This window comes from Dipteris shenzhenensis, chromosome 15, assembly GCF_047967505.1.
Source record: "Dipteris shenzhenensis isolate YYH24624 ecotype China chromosome 15, Dip_SZ_1.0, whole genome shotgun sequence".
NCBI classification, from domain to species: domain Eukaryota; kingdom Viridiplantae; phylum Streptophyta; class Polypodiopsida; order Gleicheniales; family Dipteridaceae; genus Dipteris; species Dipteris shenzhenensis.
In genome coordinates, this window is record NC_141610.1 from 50,558,730 (window position 1) to 50,573,589 (window position 14,860).

General features: G+C 42.4%; 1 protein-coding gene across 1 annotated transcript; it reads right to left on the minus strand.

Moving 5' to 3' along the window:
* Positions 1-8,030: 8,030 nt before the first annotated feature.
* Positions 8,031-11,207, minus strand: LOC147893938 (pentatricopeptide repeat-containing protein At3g03580-like). Its single transcript, XM_087386235.1, has one exon. The coding sequence runs from the start codon at positions 11,074-11,076 to the stop codon at positions 8,818-8,820; it is 2,259 nt and encodes a 752-aa protein (XP_087242361.1). The 5' UTR covers positions 11,077-11,207; the 3' UTR covers positions 8,031-8,817.
* Between the last annotated feature and the right edge of the window lie 3,653 nt (positions 11,208-14,860).

The window sequence follows — 14,860 nt, forward strand, 5'->3', positions numbered from 1 at the left end:
CAGTGAGCATACTATCCAATGCCCATCAATACACGACAATACTCAAACCGCTGACTAGGTAGACTCTTCGTCAGCATATCTGCAGGGTTATCATCTGTATGAACCTTGACAAGCTCTATGCGCTTGTCCTCAAGTACCTCCCTGATGAAATGGTACTTGACCTCAATGTGTTTGGTCTTTGCATGAAAGACCGGATTCCGTGCTAGTTGAATAGCACTCATGGAATCACTATGCAATGTCGGTACACCTGTATGAATCCCCAAATCTCCCACTAGCCGATCAAGCCATATAGCCTCCTTGCAACCCTCTGTGGCTGTAACATACTCAGCCTCTGTGGTAGACAAAGCAATGCACTTCTGTGCGCGAGACATCCACGACACTGCACCACCTGCAAAGGTGAACACATAACCAGAAGTGCATCTCCTACTATCCACATGCCCTACATAGTCTGAATCTGTGTACCCAAGTACACGCATGTCTTTTTTACCAAAGCAGATACACATCTCCTCGGTACCCTTCATGTACCTCATGATGCACTTAACTGCCTCCCAATGCCTCTTTCCTGGATTATCCATATACCGGCTAACAACTCCCACTACAAATGCAATGTCTGGTCTAGTAGCTATCATAGCATACATAAGACTCCCAACCGCTGATGCATAAGGAACCTTGGCCATCATGGCCCTTTCCTCATCTGATTTGGGACTATCTATATGACTCAGTTTCACATATGGAGGCAATTAAGTACTCACTGCCTTCCCCCCCTCCATATTGAAACGCTGCAATACTTTTGTAACATACTCTTTTTGTGAAAGCCAAAGGAGTTTCCTACTCTGATCACGGGTGATGCGCATACCAAGAATATGACCTGCAAATCCCAAATCCTTCATATCAAAGGCCTCATGCAACTTGGCCTTTAATGCATCTAGCTCATAAGTATTCATGCTAGCCAATAGCATATCATCCACATATAGTGCCAAGATTATCAGGCTATTATCCTTAGCCCTTTTAGTGTAGAGGCAGTGATCAATTTCACTCCTTCTAAAACCCTGCGACCGAATGAAAGCATCAAACTTCTGATACCATTCTCTAGGCGCTTGCTTAAGACCATAGAGACTCTTCTTCAGCTTGCAAACTAAATGCTCTTTGTCCTTTTCTTCAAAGCCTTCCGGCTGCACCATGTAAATTTCCTCATACAAATCCCCATGCAAGAAAGCTGTCTTGACATCCATCTGCATAAGCTCCATATCCTCTAATGCCACTAGTCCAAGCATGCATCTAAGTGTGGTCATCTTCACAACCGGAGAGAATATCTCATCAAAGTCCACACCCTTCTCTTGCTTGAACCCTTTAGCGACCAAACGGGCCGTGTACCTAGGCACATCATCACCTGTGACCTTCATCTTGTAGACCCATTTACATGGCAATGCTTTCTTTCCATGTGGCAAAGAAACCAAGTCCCAAGTCTTATTCTTCATAAGTGAACTCATCTCTGATTGCATAGCATACTCCCACTTGCATTGATCCTCACGCATCATAGCCTCTCTGTAGCAAGAAGGCTCCCCGCAATCAATAAGCATCACATAGTCTACCCCTGGAACAAACCTATCAGGCGGTCTAGACACTCTAGATGATCTTCTCAAGGGCATTTCAGCTTGCTGTCCCATCTGCATATCAGCCACATTTGGCTCATCATTTCCACTAATAGATGATCCATCATCTACCCTTGATTGTATACTTGTGGGAGTACTTGGTGGTACCATTTCTTGCACATTTGGTGCATGGACAGCTTGCTGTCTATCAACATATGCAGGTGGATTCACATCCTGGAAAGTGATTTTCCTCATTTCCACATCCCTCATGGGTGCCTTATGCATCTTCTTCTCATTGTGAAGACTACATCATGGCTGCGTATGATCTTCTTTGCTTCTGGATCCCAGAGAAGATAGCCCATCTCTCCACTTTCACCATAACCCAGAAAGATGCATTTCCTAGACTTAGGATCTAGCTTCTTTCGAAGCTCTTTTGGCACATGTGCATATGCCTCACACCCAAATATACGCAAATGAGAGTAAGAGGGCTTCTTGCCACTCCATGCCTCTTCAGGAATATCACCATCCAAACTCTTACTAGGTGATCTATTGATCACATGCACTGCAGTCTTCATTGCCTCAGCCCAAAAACCACCAGAAAGACTTGCATTGGAAAGCATGCATTGCAACCTTTCTTGAATGGTACGGTTCATCTTTTCTGCAACTGGATTTTGCTCTGGAGTACGAGGGAATGTGAGCTCCCTCTTAATCCCACGTGTATCACAGAAATGTTGAAAGTCATGAGAGAGATACTCTCCACCATTGTCAGTCCGTAGGCATTTAAGCGTTCTACCTGACTGATTCTCAACCAAGGCCAACCATTTCTGAAATACCTGGAACACATCACTCTTCCGAGCTATAGCATAAGCCCACACTTTCCTAGTTGCATCATCAATGAATGTCACATAGTATTCAGCCCCGCCTAATGACCGTGTAGGCATGGGACCACATACGTCTGAATGCACCAAATCAAGCATTTCAAACTCTTTCTTTCCCCTTCTTTTATGGGCTGATTTAGTCTGCTTTCCATAGAGACAGTGCTCACAAAATTCAAAATCAGAGAAACTCAAATGCGGTACATAACCCAAACGGCATAAGAGTTTCATTCCATTCTGGCTCATGTGCCCCAACCTGCAATGCCACAAAGAAGTACTTGGCTGCTCGGTTATTGCAACAACATGATCAAATACCCCTGATACATGTAAGGGATACAAAGTCCCACACTTGGCACCCCTAACCAAAAGCATAGAGCCCTTTTGAATTTTCCAACTCTGAAAGCCAAAAGTGGTGTGAAAACCAGCATCATCTAGCTGACCCACTGAAATAAGACTCTTGGTCAACTTAGGCACATGTCTCACATGTTTCAAAACAAATGCAGACCCATTTGCAAAAGAAAACTTTATGTCATCTGCTCCCACTATCTGCTCCCACTATGTCACATGCATAGTCATTTCCAAGATGCACACAACCTGTCTTTCCACTATCATAAGTGGAGAACCATTCCCTATGGGGAGTAACATGGAATGAAGCACCAGAATCCAAAATCCAATTCTGGGAATATGCATCATCTGAAGTAGTAAGCAACTCTGCAGATAAACTAGACATGAAGAGAACATCATTGTCACTATCATTGTGTGACTGCATTGATCTCCTCAATCTTCACTTTTTCTTTGTCCTCCCTTGGACTCTCTTCCTTTTGATTTGCACCCCAATTTGCATTCTTTTTCTTATCCTTTTGCTCTCTTTTCAGCTTGTAGCAATCCTTTTTCATATGGCCCTTCTTGCCACAATGGTAACACTCAATGTTCCGTGCCTTGGATTTGCTACGAGACTTTGCTCTTTCTTGGGACTTCCCCTTGAACTGTGATCTGCCCCTTTGCACATTTAAGGCTGCATCCTGCTTGTTGCCATCCATAGACTTCCGTCTAATCTCCTCGGCCAACAAGCTACCCACAACATCATCAAATTACATCATCAAATTTCAGTACTCCACCAGGTGCAGAGTTACTGACAGCTGTACGGAAGGTATCCCATGAGGATGGCAATGAACATAAGAGAAATATTGCCTTAGTCTCCGCATTAAAATTCATTTTCTGAGCCTGAAGTTGGTTGAAAATAATATTGAATTCATTCAAGTGAGAAGCAATGGAGATCCCTTTCTTCATCTGCAACTCAAACAACCTCTTCATGAGGTAAACTTTATTAGAGGCAGTTTCCTTCTCATAAGTGGCACACAGTTTCTTCCACAAATCTTCCGTAGTCTGCTCATTTACTACTGTGAAATAAACTGACTCTGCAAGATGAAGTCTAATAGTAGACTTTGCTAATGCATCCAACTCATTCCAATCATCCTCAGACATATTTGGAGGCTTAGCTTCAATCCCTGCCAAGGGTTTAATCTGCTTCTTTTGAATAAGCACATCTCTTATTTGTTCTTTCCACAAAGAAAAGTTTGTCCCATCAAACTTTCTAATTATGAAAAACTCCTTTTCATGCATGAAAGAGGATGCCATGATGCAAATGAAACAAAATCCCAAATGCTAGTATCTGCAAGAGAGAATCACACCAAATACTAGGTGCACCAAATGTGTATGTCACAATAGACTGAAATATCACCAAAACTCAAAGCTCAAAGCATCAAAAGATGCATCTGACTCATGTGCATATACTATGCATCCATATGAGCAAATCTGGCCCAAAAGAAAATGCCAATAAGTGCCAAATGACTCAAGCATAAACACTGTCCACTGGCATATGCATCAATAATATCTCATCCAAGAGAGCATAGCACTATCAGTGCATCACCTGCAATGTGTCAAAGCTGTTCCTCAGCATAAAATAGCATCCATGTGCAAAGCGTCCATAAAAAAATAGCATCCCACAAGGCAATTTGGGCCTATCAGCGCATCCAATAAGGACCGTAATGCATCCAAATGGCCTATAAATCATCCACTGCAACCCAATGCATACCATGAATGAGCGCACAGCAACCAGAGTGATCTGCATAAGGTATGCTCAAGAAATCATAGTCCCACGGTAATGATCGCTATTGAAAATAGAACCTGAGATGGCTCAAAACATGGGCGCCATTGCATAATCGGACTCAGCAAGAAAATCTACAAATATCTCTCTTCTGCCAGAACTCCAAAATCCCAACCGATGAGTGAGAAATGGGAGTCAACACTTATCCATTGCCATGTGGCATAAATCTAAGGTTTCAAAACCTTAGAATGAAAAATGCATAACAGAGAGACGAAATCGAATACACAGAGATCTATAACTCTGAAAATCCTCCACCGAATTACTGATAGGTAGGGGTTTTTGGGCGTCCGGAACGCAATGGGACAGACGGTTTTGGAAACCGTGGTCTCAATCACTGGGTCCAACACACGGACTGAAAAACGTTTTTGGAAACAGAGCTGTTTGTAAACTCCACCGGAGTGCGAATGATGAGCAACATAGAATTTTTAGGACCTCCTGAGTCCACTGGAACTGACAGATCTGCAAATGGTTGCTCCAAACTTGAGTTCCAACACCCGGGCAAAAAACGCAGGAATTGACACAGTGAGTCAGAAATCCACTGAAATGATCCCAGATTCAAGAATGAAGGTGTTTCCAAGCTCCTAAAGTGAAGTGGACACCAAAAGCAAGCAATAGTTGCCTCTACAAGTCAATACAGAGTCTCTGTCATCGAACGGAAGAACGGAACAGGAAAAAGCTCAAAAAACGACTTTTTCTTTGAAAACACTTAACAAGCTCTCAAAACCACTTCGCAAAACCAAAGTGACTTTTCCAAAGGTTCCTCTAAGGTCTCTGCATACTCGGATGCAAGTAAAGTCGCCCACAAAGCTTCCCACAGAGCTTCTCCTTCCTCCCACAGAGCTGCTAAGCTTCAAGCATTCACGCACGCTCAGCTAGATCACTCGGGCTCTAATACCAGTTGAGAGTGCTCTCAACGGAAGTAAGAACGGAAGAGGGAGAGAGAGAGACAGAGAGCCATACAAGTTTTGGTGGGTGCAGAACCACCCTAATCTTATTTTTCATTCATTTATATATGTGTTTGAGTATTGTACATAACTGGGGTAAGACACAATGACCTTTAACCCCCACACATATGTGAGATTGAGGTTTGCTTGCTCTCCTTGTTTGCCTTTGGTGTTTGCCATGATCCCCTTCACCATCTTCTCCCTCCCCCTCCTCTCGCTCTCTCTCTCCCCCTTCTTCTCGGTGGAAACCCCATTGCAATGATTCGATAGGCACTCGAGTGACACGAGTGAAGGCTTTACTACGCAATGCTCCCACATGGAGTAGCACGGGAGTGAGAAGCTCCGTCGGCACACTTCTAGCATCCCCACGACACGTGTGTCTCTGCCAGACAACACAACTAGATACTCAAGGTTTGGGTTTTGAGATCGCTCCCAACTCACTAATCTATGCGATCTAGATCCGTCCACATTGACTAAGCATCATAGCCCAACACACCAAGGCTCACCCCCAAGGACATTTAAGCTGTCAGGGAGGAATGGTTGGGTATGGAGAACCCTTGTGGATGTGTGAAGCGTCATCAATATCTTACGGCATGTTGGTAATCTAATAACAAGTGGAGGGCAATCCAATAAGGTAGTCATTCGACTTGTAACTTCACTGGTGTGAAGTCCAGCCCATGTACTAGCTTCCGACATCCAGTCACTGAATGTGACTAATGGATACTGAAAATCCATGGCCATGCTAAAAATGGCAGAGAACAATACTGAAGACGGTGCATCACACTAAAGGTGATGGAATCGCACTCAAGGTGATTGGTCGCATTGAAGGCAATAGATCGTACTGAAGGCGATAAGAGCTCTGAAGTCTGGAAAAAGGCCATACTGAAGGTGACTAGTGCTATATTGAAGATAGCATGCATGGTGATGAGCTATGAAAAGAGAGTACTCTAAGCTGCAGGAGAGTAATTGCACATGGTAGCAGAAGATGCCTGGCCGGGATGTGAATCCTACAATCAGAACTCACATGGAAGAAAACACACGTGTGATTAGTAATAAGAGATCTCAATAATGGAAAATAGAAAATGTGGCCAGAAGAAAGAACCATGATTACATTAAGCAGTCATTTGGAGGCACGAGTGGCACACGTACCGTTTCAATGAAAATCTAGACCCAGCCAGATATGGGACTTCATAAAGAAAATCCCAAACCCAGTCCCTGCAACCACAATATTTGGACCGTTTGGAGACTCAATTCTTCGAGCTGTCCCAAGGGCCCAACTATACAGTGAAACACTATGCCAACTGGTTCACCCTACTGGGCATAGAGGTACATAAAGAACAAAGGTCTCAGATTCAACATCTAATGGTTCATGCAAAGCTTCAGGTCCAAATGCTACCACATTGCCTGTGCGCTCGCTTGGAATTTTGGGCTCTTAAGCAAGGGCCAAGGGCACAAGGTCACGCTCAACAAGTAGCCAAACTCCACTTTTCATGATACAGCAGCTCCAACAACAACAAGACACTTGGGAACAGAACCGGGACATAGCAGCTCCAATAACAACAAGATGCCTGTGAATGGGAATGGCCAGCAATCAAACAAAAATGCATGGACAATCAAGGATAAAATTCTGGTGGATTCATGGTGCAGAGACACGTGCCAAGTACTAAGAGAGAATCATTGTTACCATGTTGTCCTCATTACAAGAAGATCTGTGAGGATGTGGCCACACTAATTGATCCAGCCATGGCCATCATAGCCTAAGCACGGGCCAAAACAAATTCAGTCATCAAGAGGAACTTGGGGATGAGCAAAAGGTATTCGAGAGTACGATAGATAGGCCTCATCTGGACTGTCTCCTGTGGAGCCATTAACATGTGACAAAGGCTTACTCTGCTCTAGCCAAGCCCATTTTTTGGGCCATTCAGGGTGAATTGCAGTCAGGCATTCCACCCTCATTTTGCACAAATGTAAAACCACACACTTGAGCATCATGGAGCAACAGAAGGAGAGCCAACAAGAGCATGACATCAAAGCACTATCCCTTTTTACTATTCAAACCATTTGAGGACAGAACTCCTTCCGACGTGTATGCTTCATGAATAAAGTGACTTTTGTTCCTCTATTTGCAGAGGATTATTCTCTGGTTTTCACATTTACCTTCCTTAACCCATGCCACTTGACTAGCTCAATCATGGCCTTGAAGGTCAAGAGTTCCTGACAATATCCTGATCCACTTACTTTGCTCTATTTGATTACAAGAGAACTACTTCATTTTCATTGCCCTTTGTGCATTCTCTCGTCCAGCAGAAGCTTAGTCTTGATCGCACAGAGTCCTTAAAATATCTCCGCAATAGCCACACTTTCAATGGAAGGGGAGTGAAGAGCACAGTAGAGGAGCTGAAGGGCAAGCAGACACCACTATCCGATTTGGCTAAACAGCCAGGTCATACGCAGTCCCCTGTTCTACTGTACAAGATGGCACATAGATAAAGAGAAAACACCAATTGAATCCAGGTTTCAGATGCCACTCTATTTGTCCACAAGCAAAAGACAGATTCTTTGTAACTACTGCATTTGCGCCCTCGCAGGTCTACATCAAACATCCTTTGACCACAGAAAATGACAAACTTCTCATAGCTTGTGCACTTTGTTTCCTTGCATGTTCACAACAAACAATGTCACTGTCGTCAATTACAAAAGCACCTTTGCAGCCCAACCATCATGGACGTGCAGCAATCCCATGGATTCAGGAATTACTGAAATTCTTCTGTAAAAAGGTCATTCCTAATTAAAAACCATAACCCAGTTGAGATAGATTCCAGCCATCCAAGCCAGCCTCTGGTTTGAATCCGTTTCTCAGCTTGGAAAGCTGTCTAGAAACGAATGGCACATATGCGGCAAAAACTTAACAACTGCCTTTGTTCTTCCATTTCACACAAAATGATATATTTATTCACCCAGTAAATGCTCATGAGGATCCTGCTGTCATCAAGAGAGAACAAACCACTTTATGATGGGATTGAGTAAAAACTATCACCAAAGATACAGACAAAGAACTTTGAGGGATGTAAGATAGGTACATGAGGCTAAAAGGCCAATCTCATTTTAGATATTACGTCAAGAAGACCTCGATTGGCAACTTCTCCACCAGCAACCATACGCTCTACTGCAATGAGCTCAAAAATCCCCCAGAATTGGCTATGCATCAAATGATGCAGAGGAGCTTCATGTATAGTCCATCAACTTAGACTACAATCACTCATAATACTGGCATTTTTCTTCATCCTGCTTATAACGCTTGCTGCATCGAATTCTCTGTTAGCTGCAGCATAGATGTTTGAAAGCATTACATATGGTGCAGGGTTATCTGGTTCCAGTATAAGTACATGCCTTGCAGCACGTTCTCCTCGTTCGATATCAAGCTGATGTCTGCATGCAACAAGCAAGGTCATCCATGAGAAGGCAGTGGGTGGGAGCGGCATATTATTGATCATGTCTTCTGCCTCCCTCAAGCATCCAGCCCTTCCAAGCATGTCAATCATGCAGCTATAATGATGGTTAGTGGGTGTAAGGCCATGATCGCCACTCATGGAAGTAAAGTACCGACGACCCTCATCAATCAGACCAGCATGGCTGCACACTGAAAGAATATTGGTGAACGTAAACTTGTCTGGCGTGACTCCATTTGTTTGCATTTGGTCAAACAGTAGGAGTGCCTCCTTACCCTTGCCATTCTGGGCATATGCTGCAATCATGGCAGTCCACAAGACAGCGTCCTTCTTCAGCAGTTTATTAAACATTCTCTGTGATTCCTCCAGGCTGCCACATTTTCCATACATATCGAGAAGGGCAGTTCCCACACGCACCTCTGATTCAAATCCGTTGGCCAGTATGTAGGTATGCAACCTCCTGCCATCAAATAGGGCAGCTTCTTTGGCACATGCATCAAGAACACTGATGAAGGTGATTTCGTTTGGCATTATTGCTTCCTGCTGCATGTGATACAAAAGTTGGATAGCCTTATTTGCATATCCATTCTGGACATGTGCACTTATCATGGCAGTCCACATAATTACATCCTTGTTGGGCCTCCCATCAAACACCCTCCATGCATCCTTCAGGCTCCCGCACTTTCCATACATGCTGATGAGGGCAGACCCCACACCAATCTCAGCCGCAAGCCCACTGCCCACAATCCGGGCATGCATTTGCCTGCCTCTTGCTAGAGACGCCAAGCTTGCACATGCATCAAGCACGCTGAGAAAGGTGACCTTGTCTGCCAAAATCCCTTCTCCCTGCATTTGGTGGAAAATTTGGATGGCATGCTTGCCTTGCCCATGTTCAACATATGCTGCAATCATGGTGGTCCATGAAATTACATTCTTTTCTGGCATATAGTTGAAGATACTCTGAGCACCCTCTAGACTGCCACACTTGCAGTACATGTTGACAAGGGCATTACAGAGATCAATACATGATCGAAACCCACTGCCTATGATGCAGGCGTGTATATGCTGACCTATGAGTAGAGCTCTAGGGCTAGCACATATTGAAAGAATGCTAATGAGGGTGACTTTGTTTGGTATTATTCCTTCACTCAGCATTTGGCTGTAAAGTGTAAAAACTTCCTTGGTCTGCCCAAGGTGGGCACATGCTGCAATCATGGCATTCCACGAGACCAGGTTCCGATCAGGGATCTTGTAGAAGCTCCTCCAAGAATCCTGTAGGCGGCTGCACTTGCCATACATACACACGAGGGCAGTTCCCACAACAACATCTTCCTCATACCCACTGCCTGCAATGCGTGCATGCATCCTCTGACCTTCAGCCAAGTCTACCTGACTGGCACATGCATCAAAAATGCTGATAAAGGTGACTCTGGTAGGGAGAACACCTTGTTGTTGCAGTTGGCCGAAAAGATGGAAGGCCTCCTTGCCCAAGTCATGCAGGCAATATGCTGAAATCAAGGAGTTCCAGGAGACTGCATCCCTTAATGACATACTCTCAAATTCCTTTCGTGCATCCAATATACTGCCACACTTGGCATACACGTTAACCAGGGCATTCCTTACAACTACATTGGATTCGAATTCACGAGCAACAATGCGAGCATGAATTCGTCGGATCTGTTCTACGTCTTCAAAACTAATACATGTGGAAAGAAGGCTTACAAAGGTGAACTTGTCTGGCAGTATTCCTTCACCCTGCATCCGCCCCAAACATTGCAGGGCGTCTGCATGTTTCCCCTGCCGTGTATATGACCTAATTATTAGATTCCACGAAAATGCATTTCGGAGAGGCAATTCAAAAAATAACGCGTGCGCATCCTCTGTTGCTTCACACTTTAAATACATATCTACGAGGAGAGCTCCAATAAAAGCGCTTTGCTCCAACCCATTTCGTCTAATGGAGTCATGGGCACGCTTGCCATGGGTTAGATCCTTCGCACTCGTGCACGAGCGCAAGAGAGAAGCATAAGTGGCAGATGCCAGCCTCATGCAACGGATTCACAATCCTCTCAAGGTTTCCATATTGGCATTCCTAGGGAGAAAGTGTTACGTCTTCAGAATCAGGATGCATGAAGCAGTTTGGGAATATCATGGATATTGAAGGGATATAGAGTGTTTTGTTTGTGAGTGTATAGGCGATGATTTCGATCATGAATAGTCTTTAGTGAGGAGTAGAGTATAGAATCTAGACGAGATTGAACTGCACATTGAAATAAAATGCTTTGTATGAGAGTTTAATTCTATAGATGTTATTTATTTGCAGGAAAGGCGAGTGTGATGATCGGATAGATGAATTGGTAGTGAAAATGAAGATGGATGTTGCTGTAGCTGGTGCGTAGTTGCTTGCCACGAAAGATATATGGAATTTGCTTGTCGATATTCAGAAGTCCTTTGGGATTCACATAAGCATTTGGAGACTTTGTTTCGGTTTGCTGTGAAGGAGTTGTCTTCCTTCTTTGTTGTTGTAATGGTTGCTCTTCTAAAGATATGATCGCTAAGTTATTGGCCCTGCAATGCAAACGGTCTTAGGTGGGTTAGCAAATTAGTGCATTAGTGAGTACTTGGTCAATTTGACCAGGTTAGTGGGACCGTGGTGGTTGGGTTGTAGTTAGTGGTGCGATTAGCGAAAATGGCAAGTTAGTGAAGGTTAGTAAAAACGAGTTCAGGGTTTGAGAAAGGGGCGCCAATGATTCTTTGAGGTGCCTCCACTTACCTACTGCTTCCTCGCCACCTCCTCTCCTCCCGTCTCCTCCTCCTGCTTACCCTCATCTCCTCTCATCTCCTCCTCCTCCTCCTACTTACCCTCTTCACTACCTCCCCTCGTCGCTGCCTTCGTCGCATTGCTTACCCTCTTCGCTTCCTCTCCTGTTGCTCCTTTCCTTCGCCCCCGCTCACCTCCCGGCTTACCCTCCTTGCTACCTCCCCTCTTCTCTTACTCGCTGGTGTGTTTTAACTGCATCTCCCTTGCACGGCTCTGTATCTCCTTCGCTTGGCTCTTTACACTGGGGGCATCACCAAACTCAAGATGGAGCCTGAAATTGCGGCTAACTTCTTCATAGTTAGTTGTGGCAATCTTTGTTGGTCGTCCTATGGGCGTTTTGAACCAAAGTGGAAGTCTCTGCTGCTATGCAAGGATTAGCCATTCCTTCGCATGTAGCAATTGGACTATTCCTTCGTATGTAGCCGTTCCATTGTGCTATTTCTTCTCGTTGAGCCGTTTCGTTGCGCTATTCTCATTGAGTCGTTCTCGTGGAGCTGTTGTGCTACCCTTCGCCTGTATAATCGGGTTGAAAGGGTCACACCATAAATCTAATGAGACCCTGTGTAAATGGACATGAAACAGATCGTTGTTGTTGCATGTCGGTTATGAAGGGGAGATTAAAAGGGCCTTCCTTATGTGGTGTTGTGTGCTATGTGGATAGTGATATAAGTTGGTTGTATGAGCTAGGGTAAAAGGAGTCGGTTGCGGAAGATCGTAGAAGCTCGACTGTTTTAGGAGTTGCAATTTTTGGATTTTGTTCATGAGGCATTGCCTATAAAAGGATACGCAGCGTTACTGTAATGGTATAATCAGTCCTTGTATTACTATGCTTATGTGTTGGAGTCTGCAACATTCTGCTTTCGTGTTTGAAGATTTAGATATTACGTCTGTGTTCAGAGCTTGTGGTCTTTCAATTTCGTTTGAGGACTCGAATTATTTCAAGTATCAAAGCAAGTTCTTTGGCTGTGATCATGGATGTTTTTATTGAAGGTATATTTAAATATAAATATAAAATCTTAGCGAAAGTTTATCAAGCTAGTTTTTCTAGTTTCATAATATTGATAGAATATAGTACACGTGTATATTTTCTTTTGAATTTTGAAGTAAAAGATGTAGATCCTAGCGAAACTTTAAAATTTTTCACATAAAAGTTTCAAATCCTGGCGAATATTTCAAACATTCATTTTTATAAGGGCATACAAACTTTTGACACCAATATAAAAGTTTCTTGTGATGACAAGTCTCTGTGAAATAGACATGTCAGATTGCACTGAAGGTATTTCGTCTTACTATTATTTTTTTCTTTGTAAAGTTTTTTGTATATATGCGTATATTATTTGGGTTGAGCATTCTGTTTCTACTGCCACAGTTAAAGATTCGATTGTTTTTATGGCTTGCTTGACAGAAGAGGCCTGTATATTCACTGTTTGAACTTGTCTCTATATCTGCATATGTTTTCTGTGTTCAGTATTTTGTTTTTGTCGCCACGCTTTTGTTTTTATGGCTTGCTTGACAGAAGCGGCTTCTATACTCGTTGTTTTTTTTTAAGAACTTGGCTTTATAAATGCGTATGTTTTCTCTGTTCAGTACTCCGTTTCTACTGCCACACTTCAAGACTCCATTGTGTTTACATCTTGCTTGTTAGACCCGACCTATACATTCTTTTCTACAGACTGTGTCATCCCATTTTGTGGACGACTGTTTCATTTTGTAGCTCACCTTTCCCATATTGTATTGTTTGAGGGCCTTGTACTTTTTGGGAGCCACTATTCCATCCTCTTTCAGAGGTCCTTGTTATTTGCTTTCATTCTAGATTGCCATTATAATGTTTGCTTCTATTTTGCAGTTTCGATCATAAAAGAATTCTTGAATCAAGCTCAAGCTTTGATTCTCTTGGTTCTATTGTACTGCTTCTTCAAGACAAGTAGGATTATAAAAGTTATTATATTATTAGGGTCGTATATTAAATATTTCTTGGGTTACCATAATCCTACTAAGACATTTGAAGACTTGTATGCTTGCTTGTACTACGTTGGTGTGTAGCATAGATAGTGTGATATGGAATTGTATGCTTGTTTGTGACATCACAACTATGTCTTCCAGAATCTTTGGGAGACATTATTAATGGAAGGCCCAATATTTCTAGCCCATGCCAATGTTCCTCCTTCAATGAAGAGACTTGTAGAAATCGTAGTATACTCCGATTTTGAAGTTGTTAAAATTATATCTATTTGTAAATGAGTCATTTAAAGACTGGATACTTTGTAGCAGTTGTCGTTATGGAAGAAGATTTGTAATTTGATAAGCATCTTTTCAATAGATTTATTTTGATTCCTTGATGAATTAGTATATTTATATGAATGTTGTAATCATCATGAAACTCATGGTGCATTAATATATAAGAAATTTTCATTATGTTCTGATAGGTTATACACAAACATATTTTTCTATTTTATTTCATATTAGCAGCAAATAAGTACTATTGTTTCTATTTTATTTCATGATGGCAGCAAGTAAGCGCTATTGTACATGCCTGTACCCTCTATTTTCACCTATAGCTGTTGCTCAACATGGTGAATGTATTTTTTTATAAACTCATTCTAAATAGTAATCTTAAACAACAGTTGGAATTGTGGTAGAAAAGCAATTTTTAAAATCTCAAATTTACGTTTGTTAATTTCTTACCAAATCTATGTATAAGATTTGGGATCTCAAACGAAACACAAATCTTAGTATATCAATATAAATGTGTCAAACTTAGAAATGTTGAAGCACAATTAGTATTAGGTAAGAGTTGCTCTACACTTTGCATTTTTCGTATAGAAACAACTGTAAATTAGTTGATAGTAATTTCAAACAAGATATGCTATTAATAAAAATCAAATCTTAGTTTGTTAGTATAAATATCCTAAATGTTGAAATGGAAAATCATGGCAGAACTATATATTTTGAACTCTAAAAGAAATGATGGTAATATGGAGACATTATGCTTTAGTTTATTTCTAGTTAAGC

Bases quoted from the DNA above. Each gene is read 5' to 3' on its own strand.
- LOC147893938 (XM_087386235.1), bottom strand. From the start codon at position 11,076: ATGAGGCTGGCATCTGCCACTTATGCTTCTCTCTTGCGCTCGTGCACG.